Below are 25,526 nucleotides of genomic sequence, written 5' to 3'. Positions count from 1 at the left end.
TACTGCCTTTATTTTTTTAACAAAAACTTAACCAAAATGCTAAAGCTGTGCGTGAAAAACTAAGTACACCCCATAATTCAGTAGTTCGTAATGTCACCGAAATAAAGAAGAAATGGTTAAGACCTGCTAAGGACCAGATGATTTTTCATCATGTCTTAATAAATAAAACTCTAGACTTGAAAGGGGGTGTTGTTCAGCCTGTAGTGAGTACAGCAGAGCTGCAATTATTGCCATTACTAATCAATAATGTGTCTTGTTTTTTCAATCTATCAACAGACCTCTGTTCCATGAAAGAAACTGTAAAACTGCCATTTATTGTTATCCAAAGCCCAAGAGGATAACTTCAAATTGCTTCATTTCACATTTACCATCTAAAGCCCAAAGACATTTCGATATATAAAGATGAAAGACAGATTGAAAGAAGAAAACAAATAGGCACTTATACGGAGAAACATCTTTCATGTTGCATCCATACAAATAGATAATGTGGTGATCATAAGTGGAATACAACATGCAATAAAACCAGCTGAAATCAAACCAGTTTTAGCTTCAGTAAAAGGGAATCAAACCCACAGAAATGAACTCAGATAAAGCTTGTTAATATCAAGGCTCTTTAGTATCATGAACCACGCTGTCAACAAATTCAGCTCCCAAAAGTGCTATCAAAACCAGAAGCATAACACAGATTCAGTAACCTCATTTAGCCTTGCAGCTTCAGCAAGTAGATTTCTTCACCGTGCAGCCATGTGAAAAAACATGTTTTATTGAATGTAAATGGTATGTAAGAGCCCCCACACAACTGGAAATGTACCTTGTGACACCTAATTTTTCATCCCACCTTTGTTCAGCATTATGTGTAGGTGGTGTAGCCTGAACTGAAAACTCTGAGTGGTAATGTATTCAGTGGTTGTACATGGGTTCTCTAATACAATGAAGCAAACTAATCCAAAGGTCTGCCTGCAACAGTTTTTCACGTAGAGTTTGCACTTAGGAAAGACTGTCAGCATCAGTCAGCCACGTCAAACAAAGACATCACGCTTGTCTCCAGGCGTTATATTGCACATTTAATCTCTATCACTCAGCAAGTGAGTGCCTCGGGGTGTTTTAGAAAGAGTAAAACATTCAGATAACCCAAAGGTATCATGGATGACTCTCTCTGTGTGTGGGTGTGTGTGTGTGTGTGTGTGTGTGTGTGTTCCTCTCAGCTCTGAAAGAAGCAGAAAGGAGATGCTGTAACTTGCATCTCCTGCCATGGTTACCCTGAGGAAGGAGTCCAGTGCTCCATTCTCCATGAATTCTGTGATGATGAGGACGGGACAGCTTCGTGTCAGGACACCCTCCAGCCGGATGACATTGGGGTGGTCAAACTGACCCATGATGGAGGCCTCTGCCAGGAAGTCCCGCCTCTGGCGCTCAGTGTAACCCGCCTTCAGTGTCTTGATTGCCACCACCATCTCCCTGCGGCCGGGCTGCTTGAGACGGCCGCGGCACACCTCTCCAAATTCACCTGGAGTGAGAGAACAAAATGGCAGGAAGGAGGGAGGAGGGGTGGGTGATGTGGGAGGGTTCAGTGAGCAGAGGGAAGAAGAGCAGGGGTGTAGGGAAAGAAAGGTGTTTGGGGGAGTGCAGGGAGAGGGAGCGTTACTGGTCGGATTCAGGAGTGGAGGAGCTTTGAAAGAGTTGAGGGTCGGCTTCAACTGTGGGACACTTTTCGAAAAGATAAGAGGAAATGACAGGAGGTCAAGGGTCAAAGATGTTGGGGAGAGAGGGGGTGACTGGTATCGATCGAGTGTGAAACCTGGGAGTGGTGCAGGGGGACAGAGGACGGGACAGGTACTTTGGGGTTTTGCATTTGGTGCCTGAGTACGAGTATGTTTACAAGGGAAAGAAAGAGAGAGAAAGAAAAGATAAGGAGGGAGGAAAACTGTTCGAGCGGGAGCAGACTGTCATTTGAGGTAAACTCAGGACAGAACATGCTGCAGGAGTGTACAAAAAGAAAAAAGAAAAGACAAACAGTCTGGAGGGCAAAGAGCAACAGTCACTTCAGCACTTTCTACCTTCGGCTCTCATGCACTCTCTAAATGCTAACCCTTTTCTCCTGGAGAGGACTCTCTACCAGAGCACACTCCAGTTCAAATAAATGATTAATAATCCTAAATGATTCTGTCATCCCACACAAAAATAGCGGCACTGTTTACCTGCACCGATGACTTCTTCTATTTTCACACAGGAGATGTCTATCTCTTTGGCAAACTCATGAATGGCATCGTTAGGGTCCTCGTAGGTAAAGGGATCAATGTAGACTTTGACCCCTGGAGAAACTGAGAGAAGAAATGCAAAGAGAAATGTGTGTTGTGCACATGGATCTATCAAAAGGAAGAGGTGTGTCAACAGTAGAGAATCATGATTGAGATCGATATTCTCTGTTCTCTGTCTTCTTTGTTGTATTGTGCCTTTCATGATGCTCCAAATGTTTTCAGTTGATGTAAGTTCGGAACAACAGGGAAGGGCCTGGACCTGAACTCCATGCTGTTATAGATGCAATCTCAGATTTAGAATTATCATGCTGAAATATGCAAGACTGAAAGATATTGTCTGGATGGGAGCATATGTTGTTCTCGAGTCGAGATCGCTTTGCCTGTACTATTTATAGCTCAAAAGGATAAATTTGGTGATAAAGACTTTGGTGATCATTCTTCTTTTCATCAAGTGTCATCATAAGAACCAATACCAACTTTCTGTCTAAATACTTGCAAATAGTACATCCAGCTGGATAGTTTTATGCTTCTTAGCATTTACTCACCATACTCAAAATAATGACTATGGTAAACACTACCTGCAAAACTTCAGAACATCAACAGTCACTGTGAGCATGTCCGCAGGCTTACTTCAGTTAAAATCTGAACTGCAAATCATGACAACGTCACAGCACAGCTGTAGACTCTTGTTCAACACCGATATGTAATCAGGCTGATATTTTGTGAAATAGAATCTCCACATAAAAAGCAAAAAGGATTAATTATTAATAATCATTTAGGCTTTATTTATTAATACAGGCATTAGACCTGTAACTGACAGTGCGCATCGAGAGCCAGGCAGGAAATATGGGGTGAGCCAGTTCACAATGGACAAACTACAGCTCATGTGATGTGTGTTGCCCTCAGGCTAATTCACAGATATTAGTATTCTGATATCACAATTTGCTTGCAGTCATTCAGTAAAGAGCAGAATAAAAAAAATACAATATCATACTTTTATATGCTTATTCTGATTCATACAACTGAACTTGGGATATCATATGATCATATTTAATTATCAACAGCAAAAGATGTGGATGATTTGTGCATGCAATACCAGTTTGGTAGTAGAACTGTTAAAAAAAACAACAGCAATAATAGAAATGTAGCTGCTGTGTGCATGCTGAAATTTCCTCGGGCAAAGACCTTGTAGGTAAAAAATAAGAGATCCAAAAATTCCCTGTGTGGATAGATTCTCCTTACTAAGTAATTAATTATTTCTTTCCTGCACATGCATCTACTTTATATGTCTTTAACTCTGATCTGATCCGTGTGTTCCTCCAAGCCAAGAGGGAAATGCTTTCTTCACTCAAACAGGTCAATTGGATAATTGACCAAATCAGTTGGTTAACTGTACTGGCATGACTATAAGAGTACAGAGAAGACAGTTTTCAGACTGAACACATAAACTCACTGTATTGCTGCAGTTTCTCTGTGTACTCCAGCTCTGACCCGCTGCGCTGCTTCCTGTAAACAAGCAGCACATGAACAAAGTCACATTCACATAATCAATCTTGGCTCTTCCCTGGTACAGCAAATCAAACTAATAACTAACTCTAGTATCAGATATAAACACAGGCCAAGGAGGAGCGGCTCTGTTGTTTTTTCTCCTGCAAAGCTTCTCTTTACAGCTTAAGTGGCTAGAGCGGTCTCAAAGTACACACCCTTTCAAATCATCTTAAAATTTAATGAGCCTCTGTGTTCAGTCTAATTAACAAAGTGAAACATGTAGTTCAGGCTGTCAGTGATGAAAATCAAACACTTACTTTAGGCAGACAACAGCGATAACCACCAAGGCAACAATGACCACCAGACCTGCGGACGCTGAGCCGATGATAAGAGGCAGCTGGTCCTGCACAGACTTCTGAGGGTCACCTGGGCCACATGACATACAGACGCAAATTAATAAAAATAATGGCAGCGAGATTAAAGGGCGGCTTGTGCTGCATGTGTAATGGCCACCAATTAAGGTGGTCATAAAAACTATTAAGCCTGAACCATCACTAAAGAAAACTATGGCAGCAGATTATCAAGAACAGACTGCAAAGCGGGAGGGAATTTGTCCATACTGTGTAGGCTGGTGCTGAAGTCCATGGGGTTGCTGTAGCGTCCATATCCAGCAACGGTACGAGCTCTGACCTGCACTACGTAGGGCGTGGCTGCCCTCAGCCCCTCCACCTTGGCAGAGCTGTGCTGAGATGTTACAGTGTGAGACATCCCCTGGCCCTGACATAGATAAACAAATAAACAATAAAATAACAATAAAGCAGCTGGGTGTTTGTGTCATCATGATTTTTAGATTGGAGGAATTCCTCTTCTGGTCCTCTGTTAGCGTTACTGAGCAATAAAAAGAGGAAATAACAGCCATCCTCCGAAAAATCAAATACTGTGTTCATGATTCGTGGATAACATTTACCTGCCCATTTCAACAGAATCACTTTGCACCTCTTTATATCTAGTTATGTTGTTCATGTCACTTCATGTTATTGTCTACAATTAAACTTAGACAATAGGTAAGCCTTAAAAATACACATAAATCATCATCCGCATGCAACTTGAAATTTCATTCAGGGAGAAACTGTCTAGTTACATACCTACTCTAGATGGCATTTCCTTGGCTTCTGGCGCAACAGTGAGGAAATTTTGAGTTATTTTTGACCAGAATCTATTATTTGTCCCACATAAAAAGCAGGTTTCTAGGACCGCCTTCTTTTACCTTTGTGATATTGCCAAAGTTAGGAATATCCTGTGTCAGAGAGATACAGAAAAACTGGTCCATGCATCTGTAACTTCAAGATTGGACTACTGTTTTGTTTATTATTGGGCTGTCCCACAAATTCACGAAAAAGGGAGTTGTTTCTCTGCACAGTTGCCTCATGCTTGCTCAAGATGGGAGATTGGACTGCAGATAAGTTTCTGTGAAATCTGTTGGTTTCCTTAGCTAGGAAATTGCTTTTGAATTGGTTCTGTATGTATGAATTGGACTAATTCCGAATTGAATAAATTGCATTTGATTGTATTATGATTACAATGGAGTGGACTCTAATTGGCTTGAATTGGACTGTATCACTGTAGTGCCATGAGATGACACTTGCTGTGATTGGCGCTATATAAATAAACTCAGTTGAATTAAATTAATGTTGGTGACATTAGCTAAATGAAAATTGGTAAATGACAAGCTAATGATTCTTGTCATCAAAGGCTCATAACAATACATGTTAAAAATAACATGTTAAAATAGAAATCAAAATATGAAATGAAGGCAGAACTAACATTAGCACTTCATGGAAATGATCAAATACAACCCTCTTCAGGTTTGACAACATCTTCCTTTAATACGTTCAAAGGGACAAACTTTGAGGATGTTAACATGCTAAGCAAATCCCTGTGCAGTAGTAATGTTTACAGTTCAATATTTAACCAGCTGCTGGAGTAAAACTCAGAAGTATTGTATAGAGAATGTGAAAGAACAACATGCTGTGTTACATGTTACAGGAGTGCCATAGCGTAAGGAATGTGTTCCCTTTACCTCTGCCTACTGCTACTGTTGCCTTGTTAATTTTTGTTTTGTTTGGCTAAAAGCAAGCTAATCTAATGAAGAAGGGAAGACATTGAAAAAGAAAAAAGGAGAGGTAAGATGGAACTTACTGCGAGTAATTAAATCATGACACTAATTGCAAGATCTGCTAATTGATAAGCCAGTATTGTGGCCAAAATCTGGTCCCCCGCAAAATCGGACACCTTTTTTGGGCCAATTTATTAAAGTAAACCAATTATAATAATTCCAAATATGTTTAGCAGTGTGTTTACATCATAGCCATATGCTGTGTTTTTTTTAAGTCACTCTATTGACAATAAAGAAGTGTTTTAATTTTGAAACTCATTTGTCATAATTTTGTTTGCTTGTTTTGCTGTGAACAGACGTGTTCAGCATTTGGTTATAAAAAGTAGAAATGGACTGAGATATGATTTTAGAGATCAGTCCTGCAGTTTGAGTCTAGAAACATTTTCCAGACTTTTATTTAGAGTACGTGCACACAAAAGCCTCAGAACTTGCAATAATACATCATGGTGTCTAAACAAACAAGCGACGTCTGCTTAGCATTCTCTATTAGAAATCTGTCCATTTATTCTTAAGTACACAAACCATAATTGGTCTGACCAGCTTGTACTCTTCAACAATTAAAATCCCCACCCCCACACATCACATTTTAAATATTCAGTAAGGATTTCTTTGTGGGGCTGGAAAGGAACATCTTCATAGTCAATAAGGTATGCACTGTGAAATACATAAGAAAGTCAGAGCTTACCCTCTCTTGGTATTTTATCTCATAGTCGAGAATAACCCCGTTGGGTTTCTCAGGTGGCAGCCATGACAGGCTGAGAGTGTCTGCGGTGGACCGCATCAGATGGACAGTGGGCACAGCTGAGGGCGCTGCATGTGGGCATCAGAGAGGACAGTTTATTGTTATATTCGTACTGGGGATCCTGACTCCTGAGTGGCTTAGATTTTCACTTTTGAAATCATATGAGAAAATGATTACTTAAAATCCTCCAACCTGAACAGATTAAGAGAAGAAGAAGATTATTGACCTTCACTATTGTGCAGTTTATTGATTTGTGAAACCTGTAAGTGACTCAGTTGATAGTCACTGTGCTGGGTTCATAAACTGCAGTAAGGTGGATAAAGTGCAGGTTAACTGGAAGAGTAATTGCAGTCTGTAAAAGGCAGCGAGCAGTTTGGTTGATGATGACATTGAATATATTAGCAGCGATGCTGAAAAGTGACATTGACATTGATGTATGATAAGAAGCCTGCTTAGTCTGCTGACAGTGGAGATATAAGGCAGAATTTATCTGCCTTTCCTGATTTCTCTCTCAAAAAAACAGAGCTCCAGCTGAGCATTTGTCCATCTGTCGCTCTCGCTTTTCCAACAGTGTTTACTCTTCATGTTAGAACCTCTGTGGATACTAAAAACTCATTAAAGCACTCATCAACATTGACTGGAAGTAGGATCTACTAACCAACGAATCCAATCGTGATGTTAAGTGGTATTGATTCAAGCTACTCTATGAATTAACTTGTGGACACTTCCAATGTCATTGACAGATCTTTTACTAACCGGCCTGGTTGGTGGTGATGTTGACTGTGGAGTAGCTGGGTGAAGTGGGGTTTTTCCCAGAGACCCCATTGACAGCCTGCACCTCAAAGCTGTAGCGAGTGTGAGCCTGCAGGTTCCTCACCACCACCTTTCTCTGCCTCAGCCCCAGCCTGCGTGGAGCGATGTCCACGTTGTCATCGCAGCGCGTGCACGGGCTGCGGTCACGCAGGCACTTCTTACACACCACGTTATAGACGAGGTCGCTCCGCCCACCGGTGTCCTCGGGTTCCTCCCACTCCAAGGATAGTGAGGTCTCGTTCACACTGGATATAACGTTGCGAGGTGCTGAGGGGATAGCTGTACAAACACAGACATGCACGTAGGTGTTCAAAGAAAGTGGGCAGGCGGTGTGAAAACACACAAGTGAGTCTTTAGTCAAGCTCCCGATGCAGTCCTTAAAGGAGGCAACAATGGGTAGTATTCAATGCTCAGAAATGAGTGGCATATAATCCTTTACCTTAAATGAAATAATTGAGCATAAATAGACATGCCAAATTACTTAACATGTCTTGAACAAGCTCGAAGGACTGAGAAAAGAGCATGAAAACAAAGAAACATTCAAAACAAAGCATGACTCATTCAATGTACCCAATTTGACATGCACGAGCAGAAGAAAGCTATCTGCACTGTCGATATTTAAAGCTAGCAAATCTATTCATGACATAAGTTCATGTTTAAGACTCAGTCTATCTCAAGGCCACCATGTTTCAGTTACCAGTGCTGCATTTTCAACGGAGCAATTGAAATCAGGATAAAGTGTGGCAACTGCAGAGGTAGGCAACTGCAGAGTGGTTCAGAAAAGGTGCATCTAATTAAAGAGCTCTGACTCAAAGCTTCCAGCAGCAGAGAATCTAACCTGGGGGGGGTGTGTGACGGGGGGGGTTGTAATCATCTCTTGTTGACCAAAACTGCCTGTCCGCAGAGTTCAGCTACTCAGCCCTGAGCTGGGTTTGACTGAGCCGGTCTTTTCTAATTAGGCAGACGGAATTCAGAGTAGAGCCTCCTCTAATTGGACACCCATCTAAAGCACATGCTGAGTCCAAGCTGCCGCCCATTGACTGGCAGAGCCTCTCATGTGCAACATGCAACCTCAAACACAAAGCACAGGCTGCCTGGAACAAGCTCTGACAGACCGCAGAGACAGATCTGTCAGGCCTATGTGTTTGTGTGTTTAGTTGAAGGTGGTGCTTGTAACGCTTGTGTCCCTGACCGCTTGTCTTCAGAGTCCACAGTGTCCCTGTGACAATGATCTGGGGAAGACAGTGGCGGACCGTGCGTGTCATTTAACATGAAGAAAGGCCCCTGGGGCTTGACTTTACACGGTCAAAGCAGCACATGTCGCTCTAAATCAGCACCACCAAAGGGACTTCTCTCAGAAGCCTGTCTGTGTAGAACAAGCAACCAGCACCAGAGCAAGCTAGTTACCACCAAACACATCATTTCCATTCAATACACTAACAAGCACAGTTATTAGTCAAAATAAATTCAGATTCTTCATTCTTCATAGCACGATTACTATCTTCCTACAATCAGCAATATTGGCGCAACATTGAAATTCCAATATATCAATACCCAGAAAAAAATGTCATACTCACTAACATTTTTGTTATCACAATAGGAAAATGACAAAAAGCAAGTTTATTGGCATCCATAGCCTTTCCTTGGTCATTTACCACATAAGCAAAATACTTCCAAATGGGACATTACCTTTTTTCTCAACAGCCATAATGCGGCCATGTGTTCAGTTACTAGTAAGGGAATCGCTGTATGTGTGAGGATGTGTATGAGCAAAAACAGAACTGTTGGTATTAATACTGTTACAATTGACTATTTCATTCGATACTTATTTTTAGTATTGAGTAGTTCTCAGTTTTTTTTAAACAGCTCAAGTCTGCCAAGTAAGAAGTTTGCATCAGACAGTCAATGGGCAACTGCTTTGCCCTATTTCTACTTGACTGATGGAGGACACTCTTAAAGAGACAAGTGTGAGAACGGAGCATTTCAGACAAACTCTGGCAAGATATGCAACAATTTACATTATAAGAAAAAAATATGAATCTTTGTAACATTAAAGCATGTAAACATATCACAGTAGACCTCAAAACAAAATTATTACACTGAGGATTTGCATGTTCCACACCTGCTGAGTCATTTTCAGCAACTGGATTGAGTGAGGCTTGCTAGCATTAGCAGCCTCTCTTTCATGGGTCCAGCTGTGGTGAATGCAAACGACTAGCCAATAACCACAGCACTGGATGTGTTACTCAATTACATGAATTACAACATAGAATGCAGAGTCATGCAGCACTCTACCCCCAGTTGTATGTATAATTGAAGTTGAGGTGATATTACAAATTATATGTAATGCCTTGCTCCAAATTATAATATTGTCATGAAAAACCCCCAAATCTTCCCCGACTGTGAAATACATTTGTTCTGGGTACAATCACAACAGGCAGGAAAGATTTTTCTTTTCTTGGTTAAATTTTAGGGGTAACAGTGCTCTCACGAGTTACAGTGCTATCAAACCTCTTTGTAACATTTCAGAGGAAACTCAGCCTGAGAAGACATTCATTTTTTATGTGCTGTGGAGGATGACTTACTGGTGCAGGGGGACTCAGGAGGGTCACTGTCAGCACGATAGAAACCATTCTGGCAGGGACAAATACTGGCTCCTCGTGTACTCGTGCGACTGTTTGGTGGACAGGGAGCACACGATCCTTCTCCGAATTTGGATTTGAAGGTCCCAGGGATGCAAGCTGGATGAGTTGGAGAAAAAAGCGAAGATGAAAATAAGAGGAAAAAAAGTAAGGAAAGACAAAAATGATGTGCTGTAACTTATCTAAGAAACCAGCAGCTGTCTCATCTGTCACTGAGCGAAAACTGAACCTGCAAAGCTCAATATTCATGGGGAAAATGTTGATATGTGCGTGCGAAATGGGGAACACTTAAACATAAGGGCTTATCTATACATTTGCAACAGCTCTTTCAATTTCAGCCTTTCCACAGGCTGACATTAATCTCTCTAAACAGGGAGTTGTGATGACAGCAAAGTTTCATGTTAAAAAGGAGGAGAGGGAGGATAAAGATGAAGACCGACTGCTGACGGGAGATTGCTGTTGTCACACAAACAAGGATAGAGAATGCTTCTGAGAAAAGGGATACACCCCAAACCCATCAATCAGTGTCTGTTCAGTCCTCAGTTCTCCTAACCATGCTGAATACAAACAAGGCCTCCACATACATGCAGAACAGCTCTATTGTAAACCAATAAATCAACCCAAATGAAGGGACATCAGAGTAGGTGTAAATTAGCTGAGCAGAATTATAAGAAGAGTATACAAAGTACAGTAATCTTAGGCAATGTGTCCAAGCGATTCATTTGAATTCCTCAGTGCCAGGCTGAAGGTTGGCTGATATCGAGTCTTAAGGATAAACCAACATAAGCCCCGACTAAAGAAGGATACAGATAAAGGGGATTAGCAGCAAAAGGTCTGGATATATCTGCCTCCAGAGCCCCATGTTTTACTGTTTGCCACATTCCTAACTGGTGGTGTAAAAGTGGAGTCTCTGGCAAACATCTGTCCTGTCTGCATGATGGCTCATAAAATGCAGCCTGGGAGAGAGGTGAGAGTGTGATTAAATAGTTAGGCTAAGTGGTCTTTCAGTTTGAACTCCAGCATTACCCAAATTCCAAACAATGGCATACTTAGAAGAATCAGCACAGCTAATACTGCAGGAGAAGCATTGTTAAATAAAAAGCAGAGAAGATGAGTTGAAAATGCACCCCTTTTTCTTTAAATGATAACTCACACATCATCATTGGGCTCGACAGTATTTTTCTCCTCTGAAACAAAGTGCATCATTACTTTCCTTTGTTTGTTATCCTCACTTCTTTTCAAGAGGCTGCTGAATCCCCCCACTGTCTTGTTTTAATCCATTAACCTTTTTGGAGGGCACAATGATTCTCCTGATTTTAATCCTATGTTTCTCTCGCCATTGTTTCTCCTCCCCTCCTCTTCCTCGCCCTCTCTCCGTCATCATGCAGCGTTTGGCTGCGAGCGAGCAGCCAGACTGAGGTAAGAAATGAAATGTCTGAGTGATTAATGTTAGTGTGGCAGTGTTGGCTCACGTTGGTCTGAATGGTGTTAATGAGTGTGGCCGCCTGTAGATTAACTAACAGGAGGCCGTGGAGGAAATTACACTTCCTCATCACAAGCGCTGGCTGAGGCCCTGGAGAGCTTTTTATCAGGCTTTGGCGGCAAGCTTTTAACCTTGAGCAGCCAAATGGCAACGAATGAGCTCTCTAGCGGATGTTCAACACTATTTCTCATGCCCAGGTGAGAGAAGGCTTTGCTTGTCTGTCTTTGACTTCCCGCAGCCTCCTTCCATTTTCATTCGCCTCCCTTTTAGCAGCTGTTTCCATCCGAGCTTTGCCAATTCACACCATCTAACTTGCACTATCTCTCTTTCTCTGTTAATATCTCTCGTCTCTGGGCTTCATCTTTCCATTTTATTATCTGCATTTTCCTCGTGCAAACCTATTGGCTCTCTGTTTTGCACCTTCCCTCTATCTTCCTCTCCCTCCTGCCCTGCTCGCACAATATTTGTATGCAGCTCCTCTCTGCAACACCTCATTAATTCATCCTTTCCTCCACCCTCCTTCACCCTCTTTTCAGGAGCCACACAATAAATGCAGAGAAGAGGGCACAGGCTGAGGTGACTTGCACTGAGCATATAAAGGAGCTTTGGTTGAATAAAAGTCTAAACATCTGTTAAATACACATACCCTGGCATTGCGTGCTGTCTGCAGAGGGTTCAAAGCCAGCGACACAGGTGCAGGAGCCCACAGGAACCATCCACTCGCCATCCCCATTGCAGTAGAGCTTTAGAGGGACAGACACCTCCATAGCGTTAGTCACACAGGCTCCCGGAGCGATCACCAAGGAAGTGGCTTCCGCCCCTGTAGCGGTCTCAGGGAAGACGGCAAAATTGGCAATGGTGGTGGAGCACTTCTTGAAGAAGACCCTGACTGAAATGAGAGACATGCAGGCTCCCAGGTCCTGGAAGGCCAGGTAGAAGCCTGCCTTGGATAAGGGGCCAAAGCTACGCATTTTGGTGTTGATCCTGCCCGCCTCCAGCAGGGAGAAACTCTCATCCGGAGCAATAGTATCCACCTTCACGTAAGGGTTCTCCCTCCACAGAGGACTGTTGTCTGTAGCTGTGTCACCCTCCGACTCATAGTAAAACAGGTTAAAGGTCTCTTTGCAGGAGCCAGGGATGTTGGGGATGCTTGCACAGTCGCGCACAGAAAATTTGAGCTCCACGTAAACACGCAACACGCCCCTGCGGGGAATAAAGTCTGTCCTCAGCCAGTTGTTCTGGTTGGGCTGTCGGACATTACACACCTGGTAGGTTCTGATTGGGCTCATGGAGTCGTCGTAGCCACTAACCTCCTCCCACTGTGGAAACAACAGGAACAAAGAGGAAGAGGTTTGTAAAAAGAAGGTATTTGAGCATTAAGGATGAAAAAAGAGGACAATGTAGACAGGAGTAGAATAAATTTGCGATTTAAGTGAGATGATATCTAATGTGTTGTCAATAATAACCAGTGCTCCCTAATGTAAACAGTTCAAGCATGAGAGATGTTCAAAACTGTGCTCAGTTTAGTGGTTTAGTGAATTCAAACTGGTTTAGTGAGAATTCTTCACCTCCATGGCTTGACATAGAGAAGAATTTGATGGCACCTGTCACTGTAAATTTTATGTTTACAGGCCTTGCTGTCAATAAATGTAAACTGCAGTACGGTTCAGTAATAGCCAATGCAATTCAAAATTTCAGGAAAAGAATATACAATTGGGCCTCTAAATGGCATGCAAGTACTCCAATATTCTATAACAGTTTTCTTCAGGTGGTGGAGAGCACTTTATTTCACCTTAGTGGTATAAGTTAGGTATCCACAGTTTAGGAGATATTATGAATGATGGTGGGTTAAGAAACTTTCAGGACTTGAGTGAAACATTTAAACTGTCATCAAACTCTTTTTTTCTATATCTACAATTATGATCTGCCTTAAGGACAGCAGGTATATTGATTGACAGGAAATCATCCAATAATGGAATTATTTAAGAAAAGATCAGGGCTAACTAAAGGGCACGTCTCTGCAATTTGTAACAGTTTGTTGGAACATATGCAGACCCTTGATAACAAATGTGTGGAATAAAGACTGCTCTGAATCATCTATAGTCTGGCCTAGAGTTTGGAGGGATGCTGCTCATTCCTCTCAAAATCTAAATAATAAATTAACCAATCTCAACTTCCTATATCGTATTTATCTAACACCAAAGCAGTGCTTCATGATGAGATATCTTCTTCTCCAAATTGTAATCTATGTGACTTTATTCAAATAGGGACATTCTTGCATATCATGTGGGAGTGTCCAGCAGTTCAAATTTTCTGGCAACAAATAGTAAAAAATCTTTCTTATGCACTTGGCTTAAATGGTAAATGGACTGAACTTGTACAGCGCTTTTCTAGTCTAACTGACCACTCAAAGCGCTTCTAACACTACATGCCACATTCACACACACAGAACTCATACAGAACGTCTTAAGTCTACACATAACTACGTGCTTTCCAACCATTCATACACACATTCATTCACCGATGGATACATTGGGGTTCAGTGTCTTGCCCAAGGATGCTTCGACATGTAGCCCAGGGAAGCCGGAGTCGGACCACCGACCTTCCGATTGATGGACGACTGCTCTTCCTCCTGAGCTACAGCCGGCTTAGAGATTGACTTCTCTCCAAAATGTATGCTTTTAAATGATGATTCCAGACAAAACTTTAACCATATGCAAAGGTTTCTGTGGCTATGTTCATGTACAGTAGCTAAAAAGATGTTGGCGGTTATGTGGCGACCACCGCACTCACTTTCTATGCAGCAGTGGATGTACTCTTTAATAGAGATGTTATCTCTGGAGCTCTCTGTTGCCAAGATGAATGAAGCAGGCCAGCGTGTGCTTAAAGCTGGGAAGGAGGCACTCGATGTAGCTCGAGCTATGATTTAAGTTTTTATTATCATTTTGTATTTTTAGGTATTTATCTGAAATATCCAGCATGTTGTGAAATTGTGAGAAAGATCTGTGGCATGGGTTAGGGTCAAGGGGTTATAAATTATGCAGGTGTTCTGTGTTATTTTTAATTTATCTTTTATTGTTTAGTTATGATTCCCATCTGTCAACTGTACATAGTAATGATATGAATTAATGGTTGGAGTTGTATGTATGTTAGTATGTGTATACGTGCGATGTATATTTATTGCTGTTATTTATTTATCTTTTGTTGTTTTTGTGATTTATTTCTTGGTTAATGCTTTGGTACATGTATGTGTGTATGTTTATACTACATATGTTAATTTGCGCCTGCTTTCTAATAATAAAAAAAAAGAAGAAAAAAACGGTGCTGAGGCCCCTGCTATGAACAGATTACAAAATACAACACATGCACACTGACACACATTCCCGCAGCGTGTTGTGTACATGTGGCCTGTGAGGAATAATTTGTAGCTAAAATGCTTCTAATTGCATGAATCATTCAGAAAATTTCCAATCATTATGGACTATTAATAGATAACATTTTCCCATTAAAACACATTTCACGCATTATGACTGTTTGACTAGTTGTGATGCAGAGGTCTACAAAAAAAGTAGGGGAGGGACATTTTTCACCCGTGATCATGTGGAATATGTTGGTTATGGAGCTTTATCAAAGTCTTCTCTCAGTAGCTGGAATACAAACTGCAGACATGCCTGCCTTTAGGAAGCGGCAATCACATCTACATCTGTTGCAGAGCAATTGAAACAGCCTCAAGAGGAAATGTGGTCTCTGAAACGAACTGTATCTTTTAAATGGAAACATTCCAAATATATCTATAATTCATAGGTATCTAAATACAGCATTGTCAGTGTGATTGGACTATGGCAGCACGTCTGAGTACTTTGGGTTATGAAGTCTGTATGTATCTATATAGCTACATATAGAGAGACAAAGAGAGAGAGAGATTGATATATATAGAAATACATATATATTTCTATTTTTTCCAAGACTACACATTAAGCAATAGTGTGGATATTTACATGTATTGGTTCATAAACCTGCCAGACTGAAGGCTTCTAACAGCAACTCTGGAAGTAGTGATTTAGAGACTAACGTGATGAAATAGAGATGACTTCTGACTGTGTGGGTTCATTTATTAAAAAAAAGAGACAGAGAAGCAAACACAGCTTTATATGTAGTTAACAGTGCTTTTTGTAAATGGTAACTAACATTAGAAGCTTTGATAAATGGATGCATTGGTCCATTAGGAAATAACCTTGTGAGAAGTCAATCTTTTTTTTACATTTTTTTCCTAATTCCCAGTTGGACTGAATGCTTAGTTTCCATAACAAATGACTGTCCCCACAATTGATTATTTCAACTGGAGGAAAATAATGCATAACTCATCTCACGTCTCTCCGCTCTTGGGCAATTTATCCCCAAACGATGAGCCCAGGAGTCAGCATTAGACGCCGTAAATCACCTGCAACACGTTGATGCACTACCTGACAAATATGATAATTGCCGGCCCCCCCTCGAACGTATGGGCTTGTCAGGCATGAGGAGAGGGGCTGCCCGACTGTCATGACATATGACTTCATGGATGCCAGGACATTCAGAGCCGGCCCTTGTAGGGAAAAGAGGGAGCTGCCAGAGATCGTTTCCATGGCAACCCACCATTTCCATTGACTGGCTTTGCGCTCACGTAGCGAAGACAAATTACACTGACCGGGTGTGGGGGAGGTCTGTCAGGCTGTTAGCCCTGAGGTCAAATTCATGTTGTTTTATTTTCTCACAATTCCTACAGGGGGTATCAACTGAAAACCTTAATTTTTGCCAGTAATGCGCTCTTGGACCCATACTATAAAAGACACAGACACATTCTTTCAGTTACCAGCCTCTCTTTCTGGGGGGTAGATGGACAGTAAAGCCTGTCTTATAGTTCTTACATGTTGTGGGGATTTGCTCTGTGTTTTTTGTTTAAACTGCATTATGGAAAGATTCTATGTGCATTTTCAAGGGTTATAAGTGGTGTACACTCTGAAATCTTGAATTTCTTCTACACAATGTCACACTGTGCTCTTCTACTGCATAGTATCCTAAAAAGCAAACATTCACTGCGAAAACAAAGATATAAAACAGCAGGAGGTGTGCTGTTCAAGGCAGATTGGGCTCTATTAACAAGCAAATGGAACAAATGCTGCTGGAGGAAAAATAAATAAATAAATAACTCACCCCACTTTCTGGAAATGTGGTCCATGCCAGCTCTGTGGTAGCCCACCGACTGTCCATGAGGGTTTCTGCAAATTGAGAGGAGGAGGAAGTTAGATAAAGTGGAGTTAAATGGTAAGACTGTTGCAGAGCATTAAGGACCACACACAAGCTCCCTGTACTCGACAGGAGGCAGGTATTCTCCCTCCGTTTCATAACCTCCACCCACATGCACTCAGTTTTCGAAAGCGCTGACAATCATGGCATATCTGTGATGTCTAATTAAGACTTTGTGTGTGTTTGATACTAATAAAATGCACTGCTTTCAATATTCATTTGTGGAACTAAGAAGAGCCTCCAAAATGCCTTTGGAGATATTCCAATAACTTCGAATGGTTCAGAGAGGTCGCATAAGCACATAACCTATAAGGGGAGATGGAGGGTAGGAAGGTGAAAAAAAGAAAAATGCTGTTTCTCAGATTACATCTGTCAGGTCTGAGTTAACAGATGTTTTCTTGTCCAGGCAGTTTACGACTTTGCGAGGAGTCTCGAGCTAGGTGGACAGTGACAGTGAGAGAGGAGGGGCGGAGAATTACCAACAGGATCAGTGACTACTGTTGTCAGGTTGTCAATCAGGTGTCACCTGGATGGTGGTCCAGTGAGTTCATCACACCTCAGAGGAATGAACCCCTCTCCAGGTTCTCAGTTTACAGCTGTAGCCGTGCTTGCTCCCATTGTTCTGTTGTTGTTTTCACATAATCGCCAAAACAATTCCACTTTCTTCATGGAGACACAGTGACATGACGCCTGCTGTGCACCATTTGCTCACAAGTTGTTGATAACAGTGCAGAAGGAGGGTGTAAGAGGCCAAAACAAATAGCGGGTCCTGTGTAGAACAACAGTGGTGCTCTTTGTTTGGCTTTGTTCTCGTGGCACACTGAAGACCGTGGTTACAGTACTGAGAGTTCTTGCTTTTGTGTTTCAATAATGGGAGTTGTTTGACTGAGTTAATAGATTGTTCATCATTCTTTAACAGCTGGGCTACAGATTGTAGCAGCGCTAACAGTGTGTGCACTGTGTTCATTAGGGAAGCCTAGATGATTTTCTTCATTTAATAAGGTGATGATGGACAGAGATCACTACATTCAACAGGATATATATATTACTAGATTACTGCACTGGTTAACTTTTGCGTCGTGTCTGTAAGTGCACCATGGAAAAAGAGTAGGAATAAATAAAGTAAATACACTTCTGTGTTTGTCAAGTAGTTCTTTGTGTCTACAATATTGTACAAATGTGACTGCTTTTTTCAGTTCAGTTCTTGTACCTGACCATTTTCAAAGGAATGTGTTTATTTAGTCTATTAAGGTACTTAACCTTTGAATTTAGGCATAAAAACTTTTAACTTAACTCAAGTGATGAACCAGTGTAAGCAAAGACTTAGCATAGAATCAGTTCTCAGTTGTATCCTCAGACGGGAGCAGCCTGACGCAAGACTCATAATGAACAGTATCTGAAAGTGATGTCCTTAAGGAATAAGAAAGAAATCCAGCAAAGACCTGACACGGGACCTGGGAGATGCAGCTAGACCTTAAATTAATCCATCTACTGCTGGCCCAAGCCTCATCAGAAATGGTTTCCATGGAAGGGCGGCTGTAAAAAAAGCCATTCTTAAGGAAGGGAAACAGGGAGAAAAGGCTGAGGTATGCCAAATTATACTCAGTGGGGTTACATGGCACTGTAAAAAAGCGGATTAATGACTAAATTACAATAAGTCTGAGTTATTAAATTCATGTATACAACTTAGTCTGACAAAAAATTGGACCGGATCGGGTTACTTGCGGTCAGATTAAGACCCAGAGATAACTTGGTGATAGTCACACTAAACGTGCATGCAGATGCTGAAGCACGTAGTGAATTGGATTGAGTGTTCTGAGCATGCTCGAGATTTTATACTGTGATCGTCACCCGGAAATCGAAGGAGACGATATTACTGTTGTTGTCGCCGCCATAGGAAAAAAATAAACAATGTAATGGAGAATGCACAGTTATGCATCGCGTTTGTGCAATAACCATGCTTATCACAAACGAAATGTAGAGGGGCGTAGCTTCATCTTTCTCGAATACCTAAAGTTGTTGTTGGTGGTGAAGAGGTCAACTGGAAGTGACTCTATTAGCAATAGTTGAAATTGGTACAGCGCCACCTATTGTACGGAGTATGAAATGCTTTGTGCCAGTGATTTGATTCATTCACCGCCATATATACAAGGATAATTACCCTTGCTCAAATAAGGGGCATAATCCAACTATAGCTATAATTGAATTAATCTCATCATGTAGACCCAATGACTGAAAATCAGTGGCAACAGATCTTACAAAGGGATGAATCCTCCCCAGAGCCCGGACGTCAGCATTATTGAAACAGTGTGGGATCATCTTGACAAAGAATGGAGCAAAAGGCAGCCAACATCCAGAGAAGAGCTTTGGAATGTCCTTCAAGAAGCCTGGGGAACTATTCCTGAAGACTACTTAAAGAAATGACAGAAAGCTTGTGAAAAATGGTTCAGACTGTTGAAGAATGAAGGTGCTCATACAAAATATTGACTTTCAACCTCGTTAGAATTGTATAAACTGTTTTTACTTCATGTATTTTTGCACATTTTAATAAATTGTTGCACCCGTTTCTTTGGCAGTGTCTAAAAAAGATAGAACAGCCAGTCTGTAGTTGATAGTCTACAAAATCCCGTTGCATATCAGCTCAAAAAAACAGCGAACCCTGAGCTTCTCTGTCGGGCCATTTCTTTCATTTTTTTCAAGGTTTACATTGAGAAACATTGTTTGCATGGGCAATGACTAGTGATGTTAACAAGTTTTTTGTAATGGCTGGTTCTTGTGTTGTGTGCGTACACTTAACAATACAGTTACATCACAGAAGTCATAATATAAGAGGCAGAAGGTAACACAAACAAAACATTTTAAAGCAGTTCTATGGATGATCGGCTATTGATCCTGCTGAGCTTGCAGATAGCAATAATAACAATAATAAGTATGAAAATTGGCAATTTGTCTCCCTAAAAAATATTGGGCTGCTTTATCAGACTCGCATCCACTTTGGTAAAAAGGTGAGACAAAAACGATTCTATATAGACTCTGTACAGCAAAGAGCATTTTTAGTTTTGCATAAGACGAGAAACAATGGAGGTGATAAAACTCTGATTAGTTACTGCTTCGTGATGCACGAGTTACCATGAATTATCAGTGGGCCACGCAGCAAAATGTAGATATTTGCTTCATATTTTATTAAAAACAAAGGCTCTGAAAAGCCTGCAGCAAACGTGGTGTCGTACATTTGAATGTGGGACATAAGTGTGAATTAACCACTGTTAAATAATAAATCATCAAGCATTCATTAATTAATAACCTTGCAGTGATTCCATCTGTAATCAATGCAGAGTTAAAGAAGTCATATGTTCTGCATGTGCTTTAAACTAACAGAATTTTTCCTGTTTACAAATAAGAATATTTAAGAGGCCGAAAGCAGACAGGTAGGTTCAACTGATCTATGAGCACAAAATGAAAAAAGAGATGAACAAATGCCTGTCTCCCTTACAATTGACAATGGGAACCCCACTTCCCCCAGCATTAGGATTACAAAGTCATATTAATGCACAAAGCAAATGGACATTTACATCAACCCCTGTTGCTCATTTTAAAAGCATTCACATTCTTCCATGCTTGTGTGCATAAGAATGAGCGACGACAGCTAATAACCTCACTTGTAGATCCCAAATACGCGCTTGTGAACAAGATTGTTTTACTGATTAGCACGACTTGAGCCAGGGAGGAGGAACTAATCAGTGAAATCAGCGGCTGTTGTCTTTGCTTGGCCACACTCAGCCCCCCCGGCGTCGCCAGCTCAGTGAACATTCGTGGCCTGCACGCTGCTGAGCTACAGCCTCGCACCCCTACATGTCCCCAGAGAGTGCGATCCCCTGTCTCCAGGTTCCCGGAGGCAGCAGAGACAGAATCACTCACCCTCGGCTTAACCAAAGATCTGAGCCGCTGCTTCTTTAAACAGGCTTCATTTCACATTGCACATGCACGTCCAGGAGACCGACCGTCCTGCTTCTGTGGCAGCTGGGCTCAAGACCCCGTGAAAGCAGGATGGCTGTAACCCTGCTGAATCGAGATATCGAAACCCGTTTGAGTAGAACGTGTCTGGGGAGATCACTGAAGCGGCAAAAGCATCTTAGCCAACAGAGGAGAGCAAATTATCGCTTTTTGCTATTAAAAACTCCAACTGCAGTATGAAAAAAAGGTTTTAGTTTGCCTGCAACTCTCCCCCCAAAGTGTGCTATCGTCAACTTACTCACTCCCAAAGACCGGTTAAGGTTGAAAAAGATCCCATTTGTTCCACAGTTCTCCCCCTTCTTGGTAAATTTACAATACCTCTGAGATCGCAGAGCTGCTGCAACTCAAATGCAGAGATCCACCCTCCCTGTTTTCTCTCATAAAAACTACAGCAGCGGTGGAGTCATTCTGCCCCTGGGGTAAGAAAACAATGCTGCAGAGGGAACTTTAGAGCATCACCACCCGTGGCATTTAATGCTTTTTCTTTTTTTTTGGATCGCCTGCTGGAGCCAAAATGCCACACAACTCTGTATTCTCAGTGTGTTCTGGGAAGCTCACAACACGCTGATGTTTTATTCACTTTGTGAGAGAGGGTGCATCATGAAAGGGGAGGCCTCCTGTAACCACACTGATTCTCGGTACCAACGAGCAAACATATGAAATATTAACTACCAAATACTACAATCACCATCGGTGATCGCAGGATGATCAAAAATGTGGCTCAATCAAACAACAACAATAACAATAATACTACTTTTTAAAAGCCCGGGGCTAGTTCGTGGTATACGGCTGTGCTGGAATGCGCGTCGCTCCAGTGAGAACTGCTAAGTTGGACGCTTGATGAGCAGCTTTCCTGAACAAGTTGAGCTGACCTAATTCAGTCTTCTCTTCGGGGCTGCTTGCATCTGCTTTTAGATGATAACAAATAACGATTCTTCTTGATAATAGGATGCACAGAAAAGCAGGTGATTGTGAACGAAGCCTTCCATTGCCTCCGCCAAATGCACGCATATCCCGTAGATTGCTCTATAAAATACTTACCGACTACCCATCCATCTAGTTTATTAGCCTTAAAATAAGAGGACAGTAAACGCTGACTGTAAATGAGAGAATTAGAACGTAAAAATGTCATAGCGGCTGAGGCCGCGGTTTGCTTTACTGCAAGCGGGAGATAAGTCACCGCTGTGGCTTTTGTAAACAGGCACACACTTCAAGTTGCATCCCAGCTCGCATGTCCCCAACACAAACTCTTTCCATTCTGAGAAATAAAGGAACGCCACATGCGTGACCAATAATATGCAGCTGGACTAATACAAGGTGAAGAAAACGCCTCACTCAAACCCATCATGATGACCTGCTCCTCGTGTTTACCCTCAGAGGACAAACATTAACCCCTGAGCTGTGAGTAACGGTTCAGGTTTGGGGAAGCAGGGCTGATCATCTCAGTGTGAGAGCCCACTGGGACTTGGAGTGCTGCTGCCGCTGCATTGATTTACTTGCTGACACCAGAATTGATGGGGGATCAAGCTGGCCACAGTCCAGGAGAGGCAGACTGGGCGGGGAGGGCGGTTATACAGCTCAGAGAGGAGCCGCTGCGGAGGGAGCAGCGGTGGCGGGCGAGGGGGCCTTCTCCCTGGGGGCAACACTCCCCTGTTGACGGAGAGTGCTGCGGGGGCCGAAACACACTTGTTAAGCCATTGACCTTTAATACACACTTGTCATCTAATACGTTTCGCATGCGTGTCCCTGTGGTGAGTCAGAGAGGCCGAGATTTGTTACGTCGCCACAGCGCTGAGAGGTGCGAGCAGCGTGGAGTAAAGCTCTGACATGCATCATGTGAAGAGTCGGTGTGTCTGTATTCTGCGGTGACAGTGGAGGGACGCCCTTCTGCCCTCTCACTCCATGCTGTGTCTCGAACCTCCCCCGGTGCTGTGGGGGGAGGTAAGGTGGGGCAGGTGGGCATACATACCACGGCTCGTGGGTGTGACAACAAGGACAATAGCAACAGGGCAGTCCTGCCTATAGCCGCATTGGAAACACTGGGATGTCATCACACACACTCACTCTCACACAAACACACGCACGCACACATGAACAGACACAAACAAGGGGGTGGGTTTGCCGCTACGTGGATTAGAGGCTGATACTCAGCACAGTATTATTTAACAGGACGCTCTGCCCTGTATTTACAGCTTTAATTAAGGAAAACATGAATGAAGTCTTGCTTAACAGATCAAATTTTTCCAGCGGAGGCAACATAGCTACATTAGTGATCAGGTAATTAAACACAGGATGGAATGGCCCAATATTATTTAAATTGTGAGAAACAGATCACCACACTGTACAGCCGCTTCTCTCCTCTGTGTATTGTGCTCTTCGTGAATTTATTTTAGCTGTTTTTCTTTCACGGTTTTTGTTGTGTTTTTTTTTTTTTTTTTTGTCAAATCAGAACGCATCCAAACAGTCCATTGTTCATCGGCGGAAGGTGAGGGGGCAAAAGTAGTCTTGAAAAATATAAAAAGACCTACCTTCCACAGCCAGGACCACGGGGACAACGAGGCTGCACACCCACAGCAAGTAATCCATTGTCATAAATCAGGCGTTTGCAACATGAATAAAGGTGTGCAGACTGGAGCCTCTGAGGATGGATGGAGACTCAGACCCAAAGCGCCACAGACGAGCTTTTTGTTCCTGTCCCAGTTCTCATGGTCTTCAGTTGCGATGAGGGCGATCGCGGCCCCGGTGCAGCCCAAATCCTCTGTGTGGAACCGAGCGCTTGTGTGTTGTGCATTCACTCAGGTCCCTTTATTCCTCCACGGTTGTGAACGCGTTGCTACATGAGCGCTATACTGCGCTCTTTCTCAGTCTCATTCTCTTTGTGTGACTTTACCTACAACGAGCTTCTGTCCAGGGGCGCATCTCTGAGCCGCTGCTCTGCCCGAAGTGAGGATGGGAACCCTCGAAGGAGGTCGCCTGTCCCCGCGGAGTAATCTGTGAAGTCCGCTCCGTCCAACTCAGCGAAGCTGTTGCTCCTCTGTGAGAGATGTGCGTAGGAATGGCAACAGAGACACGGAGGGGGCAGGGGGCGCACAGCAGCGTCAAGGCAAATGTCATTAACGTTAAGCTTCCGGACAAGATTTTCAAAGTAATAGCACATCCATACTCTTATATTTCCACATTAATTATTTCTACTTTATATACGACTGTTTTGGGGGCAGCCGACAGCCCTGTGCAATATCGCTTTAATGTTAATTAATCTAAATTGTGTCACCTGTTGTTGATTGTTTTATTTGTTAGCTGACAAGTAGGGAGATTGCTTGCTCAAAAATGTTTTTATTGAACATACTGTCTCCAATGTAAACACAATGTTGGGGCCCCTTTGCCTTTCTTACTTTTGGATCCATTAATCATTGTCTACCTGGATCTGTGCCATGTGGGAAACAATCACAAGAAGAACGTTTTTAGGAATAATTGTTAGACTTTACAAGGAGCAACATTTTTACAGAGCGATCAGTGACAAACTGAAGATCACGAAGTACTGTGCAAAAATCTAGAGCCACTCCTCAGTTCTTTAGATTTCACTTTTAAAATGCCTCTTTGAATACTGACTGGATTTTCACTCATTGTGCCAATAATCAGAGCGACAGTGGCTGTCGAAATTGTTTGTTAGTGCAGTACTTGCACAATTTAATCTAAAAGCCTAGTGGATATTGTGAGCAAGTTTATTTCTAATTACTTAATTCATTAATTAATCTATCTATCTATCTATCTATCTATCTATCTATCTATCTATCTATCTATCTATCGATCGATCTATCTATCTATCTATCGATCGATCTATCTATCTATCTATTTATTTATAACATGATTGATAAAAATACATTTGTTCATGCTTGATGGGGTCCTGATGTTTGGTATGCACCTGATCTAGACTGCCATGGTAAATGTATAATTCTAAAATTAAAGTACAGAAGAGGAAGTGTGATGATTTGTGAGCTTTGCAGAAGAAAACACACCAGGTATATTAGCCAGACTGGGAAAAAACACACACATTGCGTTCACAGTAATGAAAGGTGATCTGACTTGTATTTCATTCAGCTTTCACTGTGTTCTTTATTCTATCACACAATGCATCAATTTGACTTAAGAGTAAAGACATTATTGTTCAACTTATAAGTAACATCATGCAACTCTTTTGTGTTGTATAGTGCAAAACAGTAGATGGATCAACTGAATGTCCAGATGCATCTCTCAGCTCCTGTGTCACTTCTTTGCTTGATCTTTTCCTCTTTTTTCATCGCTTTAAGAACTGTTCATCCGCTGTAGATAGTTTTTAAGTCCTTACGTTTCCTCTGTTGTCCGCCATTTGTCCACTTTATTAAGATTTTTTTATGCTGCACACCATGCTGATATATGCCAAGTTTTCAACTAAAAGCTCTTTGGGAATCACTTTTTTCAAGCTTAGTTGTTACTTTATGTCTGTCAAAACTGTGTTTGGGTTTTTTTCTTTTCTTTTTTTTCTCGTTTTATTATAGATGTGACAAATGAAATGGGAACAAATGATGTGACTTTGCAACAGGCTGCAAAATGCCTCAAGGTGATATTTAGAGTTGGTTCTCTGCTA

General features: G+C 42.0%; 1 protein-coding gene across 2 annotated transcripts in view; it reads right to left on the bottom strand.

The window, feature by feature from the left end:
* ephb3a (eph receptor B3a) overlaps nucleotides 1-23,956 on the bottom strand; it is a 35,699-nt gene extending 11,743 nt beyond the window's left edge. Inside the window, exons 1-11 of one of the 2 annotated variants that reach the window (XM_072363905.1) lie at nucleotides 23,431-23,956; nucleotides 16,796-16,860; nucleotides 12,249-12,921; nucleotides 10,063-10,218; nucleotides 7,421-7,756; nucleotides 6,608-6,732; nucleotides 4,367-4,523; nucleotides 4,064-4,172; nucleotides 3,712-3,764; nucleotides 2,199-2,321; nucleotides 1,260-1,507 (exon numbers count right to left, since the gene is read on the bottom strand). In XM_072363905.1, coding sequence (XP_072220006.1) covers nucleotides 1,260-1,507; nucleotides 2,199-2,321; nucleotides 3,712-3,764; nucleotides 4,064-4,172; nucleotides 4,367-4,523; nucleotides 6,608-6,732; nucleotides 7,421-7,756; nucleotides 10,063-10,218; nucleotides 12,249-12,921; nucleotides 16,796-16,860; nucleotides 23,431-23,494 — 2,109 coding nt within the window. In that variant the 5' untranslated portion in view covers nucleotides 23,495-23,956. Of the gene's footprint in view, nucleotides 1-1,259; nucleotides 1,508-2,198; nucleotides 2,322-3,711; nucleotides 3,765-4,063; nucleotides 4,173-4,366; nucleotides 4,524-6,607; nucleotides 6,733-7,420; nucleotides 7,757-10,062; nucleotides 10,219-12,248; nucleotides 12,922-16,795; nucleotides 16,861-20,806; nucleotides 20,950-23,430 lie in introns of those variants that run through there. The other variant, XM_072363906.1, reaches the window with a different exon arrangement.
* Between the last annotated feature and the right edge of the window lie 1,570 nt (nucleotides 23,957-25,526).

The sequence above is a fragment of the Leuresthes tenuis genome, unplaced genomic scaffold (assembly GCF_036924035.1).
Source record: "Leuresthes tenuis unplaced genomic scaffold, fLeuTen1.0.hap1 SCAF_14, whole genome shotgun sequence".
In the NCBI taxonomy this organism is placed as follows: Eukaryota; Metazoa; Chordata; class Actinopteri; order Atheriniformes; family Atherinopsidae; genus Leuresthes; species Leuresthes tenuis.
The sequence above is the reverse complement of the archived record's forward strand: the minus strand, read 5'-3'. Positions and strand labels throughout refer to the sequence as shown.